This window comes from Octodon degus, unplaced genomic scaffold, assembly GCF_000260255.1.
Source record: "Octodon degus isolate 3935 unplaced genomic scaffold, OctDeg1.0 scaffold00354, whole genome shotgun sequence".
NCBI classification, from domain to species: Eukaryota; Metazoa; Chordata; class Mammalia; order Rodentia; family Octodontidae; genus Octodon; species Octodon degus.
This window is the reverse complement of record NW_004524930.1, coordinates 99,222-101,199: the sequence shown is the minus strand read 5'-3', so window position 1 is coordinate 101,199 and position 1,978 is coordinate 99,222. Positions and strand designations below refer to the sequence as shown.

Sequence of the window (1,978 nt, the reverse complement as noted above, 5' to 3'; positions counted from 1 at the left end):
GCTGGCATGTGGTGCTGGGGGATTGAACCGTGGTCCCTGTGCTTTGCTAAGCTTGTTCTAAGTAGGTGCTTTAGACCACTGAGCCATCTCACCAGCCCCGATCAATCTTAAATATATATGGATTGTTATGAGAATTCACATAGTTCATCTTTTCTATTGTTCAGCTGTTAGATCAAAAGGAAATTTCAGCATACTGAAATAATCACTCTTTTTTCTGGAACATCCAACTCTTCATTGAACATAAATGAAAAAAGCTCAATTTTGTTTCCTGGTCCAGAGCTTTTTTATGGCACTTTTCATTTCTGCATTTCTCAGAGTATAAATGAGGGGGTTCAACATAGGTGTGATTACAGTATAAAACACGGTCAAGGGTTTATCAATCGGTAATGTAGAGGGAGGTCTCACATAAATAATGATGCAAGGAACAAAGAAGAGCACAACCACTATGATGTGGGAGCCACAGGTGGATAAGGCCTTATGCCTCCCTTCCTGACTCAAGTTCTTCATGGAATGCAGAATGACCCCATATGAGACGAGCAGGATTATGAAGATGGCCACAGACATCACTCCATCATTAGCCAGCACACTGAGGCCAACAACGTAGGTATTCGTGCAGGCGAGTTTCATTAAGGGGTACATGTCACAGAAAAAGTGGTCGATGACATTGTGGCCACAGAAGGGAAGATGGTAAACAAAAAAGACATGTGGAACAGCATGCAGAAGACCCCCAACCCAGGTCAGGAGCAGCAGCAAAGTACACCGCTGTTGGCTCATGATGGCTAGATAGTGCAAGGGTTTGAAGATGGCTATGTAGCGGTCATAGGCCATGACAACTAAGAGTGTTATATCAATACCTCCAAATAAGTGAACTACAAAAAGCTGTGCCATGCAAGCTTCGAAGGAAATGGTTCCTTTCTCATAGAGTAAGTCATTAATCATCTTTGGAGTAACTGTAGTGGAATAAATGGCATCCATTAGTGATAAGTAGCCAAGAAAGAAGAACATCGGGGCATCCAATGTTGGGCTCAGCATCACAGTGATGACAATGAGTAGGTTTCCTGCCATGGTCACCATGTAGATCAGCAGGAACACAGCAAATAATATTTTCTGACCCTGGAGGCTCTGAGTGAGTTCCAAGAGCATAAACTCAGTCACGTTGTTCCTTTGTTCCATATTTCATTCTGTGTGTCCTCGTGTCTCTGCTCAGAACTAAATTATTTGGAAGCATAATTATTAGTATGACCTCAAAAATTTAAGATGATATACTTATTAATTTCATTTATAAGCCCTGTCATTTGTTATGTCCCAGTCCTGTCAGATGTCATGCAGTAGCAAGTTTGATGAATGTAAGGGGCTACTTTGTAGAGGAATGCTATTGGAATAAGTTGTGAAAGACAGGTGGTGGAATGGATTATGTTTTCAATAAAAATGCATCTGCCTCAGCAAGTTTTCTATTAGAAAACTAAAATAATTTTACATATAATTGACTTAATTGAACAAAATAAGGATCAATTGGATATCATATAAAAAAACAAAGACATACTTTGTATTACTTCAAGTAATACAAAAAAGGTGACTTTTGACATTCCTGCTATAGAAAGACTTTCGGTTAATTATATGTTTCTCTAACAAACATATTGCTCTTTAGTTTATTTCTTTAACAGTTAGGGACTAATCACCTAAATAAAAAGTATTTGGAATGGAATTACACCTTAGGGAACATAAAATGTTACTACCTAAAACAGAAAAGTTTAAAGAAATTAATAAATGAAATATAAACCAATGGCAAAGTGCACATATGCTACAAGTAAGAAATAAAAGAAAAGCACATCCACATTATGAATAATCATAGAACACTGCCATTCACCTGAAGGATAAAATGACAATGAAAACATACAAACATCAATTCAGTAACTTTGGATTTTAAATATGGTAAAGCTCTAAGGCTGATAAAATTTTAGAAAGGTGTTTTCTCCAA

At 37.6% G+C, this 1,978-nt stretch overlaps 1 protein-coding gene across 1 annotated transcript; it reads right to left on the bottom strand.

Moving 5' to 3' along the window:
* Positions 1–255: 255 nt before the first annotated feature.
* On the bottom strand, positions 256–1,173 carry LOC101592308 (olfactory receptor 4A47-like). Its single transcript, XM_012513189.1, has one exon. It carries the CDS (start codon positions 1,171–1,173, stop codon positions 256–258), a length of 918 nt encoding a protein of 305 aa, XP_012368643.1.
* Between the last annotated feature and the right edge of the window lie 805 nt (positions 1,174–1,978).

What these genes read in the sequence shown, in the direction of transcription:
- LOC101592308 (XM_012513189.1), bottom strand. Translation starts at nt 1,173, where the DNA reads ATGGAACAAAGGAACAACGTGACTGAGTTTATGCTCTTGGAACTCACT.